General features: G+C 36.0%; 1 protein-coding gene across 1 annotated transcript in view; it reads right to left on the reverse strand.

Annotated features, from left to right (window-relative positions):
- Shroom1 (shroom family member 1) overlaps positions 1–911 on the reverse strand; it is a gene marked incomplete in the record, with an annotated part of 24,321 nt that extends 23,410 nt beyond the window's left edge. The window contains 1 exon segment of the mRNA XM_013507376.1: positions 879–911. Coding sequence (XP_013362830.1) covers positions 879–911 — 33 coding nt within the window.
- Positions 912–1,067: the final 156 nt, after the last annotated feature.

Below are 1,067 nucleotides of genomic sequence, written 5' to 3' on the forward strand. Positions count from 1 at the left end.
GCTTGGTAGTTCTTTTCTATTGTTGGTCTTGAGATTGTGGTCATTTTTGTCACTGTAAAATATCTTTCAGTACTCTTTGTAGGATTGGTTTGGCACTCATGAATTTCTTCAGTTGATCTTTGTCATGGAAGTATCTTATTTTTCCATCAATTTTGAAAGATAGCTTTGCAGGGTACAGCAATCTAGGTTGGAAGATGTTTTCTTTCAGGACCTGAAATACTTCACTCCAAGCTCTTCTTGACTTCATGGTCTGTGTTAAGAAATCTGCCACGATTCTGATGGGCTTTCCTTCATAAGTAATCTGTTTCTTTACTTTAACAGCTTTTAATATTCTGTTCTTTTGCTGAATTCCTGGGATTTTGATTATGATGTGTCTGGACATAGATTTATCTTGGTTATGGCTAACTGGGGTTCTATATGCCTCACTTATGTGTTTATAAGGTTCTGGTCCCATGCTTGGGAAATTTTCTGCTATTACTTCTACAAATAGTCTTTTTATGTCACTCATGTTGCCTCCTGCTCTTTTGTTGACACCTATCAGCCTTATATTGTTTTTCTTTGCCTCATCTTGCAGCTGTTGAAGTGTTATTTGCTGTTACTTGTTTTTAAGAGGTCTTTTCTTTCATGATCACTAGCTGCAATGCTGTCTTCAAGGTCTGAGAGTCTATCTTCCATTTTATTCAAGTGATTCTTCCAGCTTTCAATGAAATTTTTAATTTCCTGACTGTCTCTTTGAATCTGCTGCATGCATTCTAATTCTTTCCTATATTGTTCATTCAAGGTTTCCATCATTTCTCTGTGCTCCTCCATTTTTTACCTATGTCTTCTTTTGATATGCCAAGCAATTCTATTGTTATGATTGTCATTTCTTTTTTTACCTGAGCAATTATTGCTGACCTGATTTCCTCCATAGCCGGATGTAGTTGGTTCTTTACTTCAGTTGCTATCAATTCAGAGATTTCATATGTGTAACTTCCATGGTCTTCCATATTGATGTTTCCTGGACTTGTTCTGGGCAGACTGTTTGGCTGAGATTACATTTTGTTTCTTCTTTTTGTCATTTTCAA

The sequence above is a fragment of the Chinchilla lanigera genome, unplaced genomic scaffold, assembly GCF_000276665.1.
Source record: "Chinchilla lanigera isolate Chin_1 unplaced genomic scaffold, ChiLan1.0 scaffold00007, whole genome shotgun sequence".
Taxonomy (NCBI): Eukaryota; Metazoa; Chordata; class Mammalia; order Rodentia; family Chinchillidae; genus Chinchilla; species Chinchilla lanigera.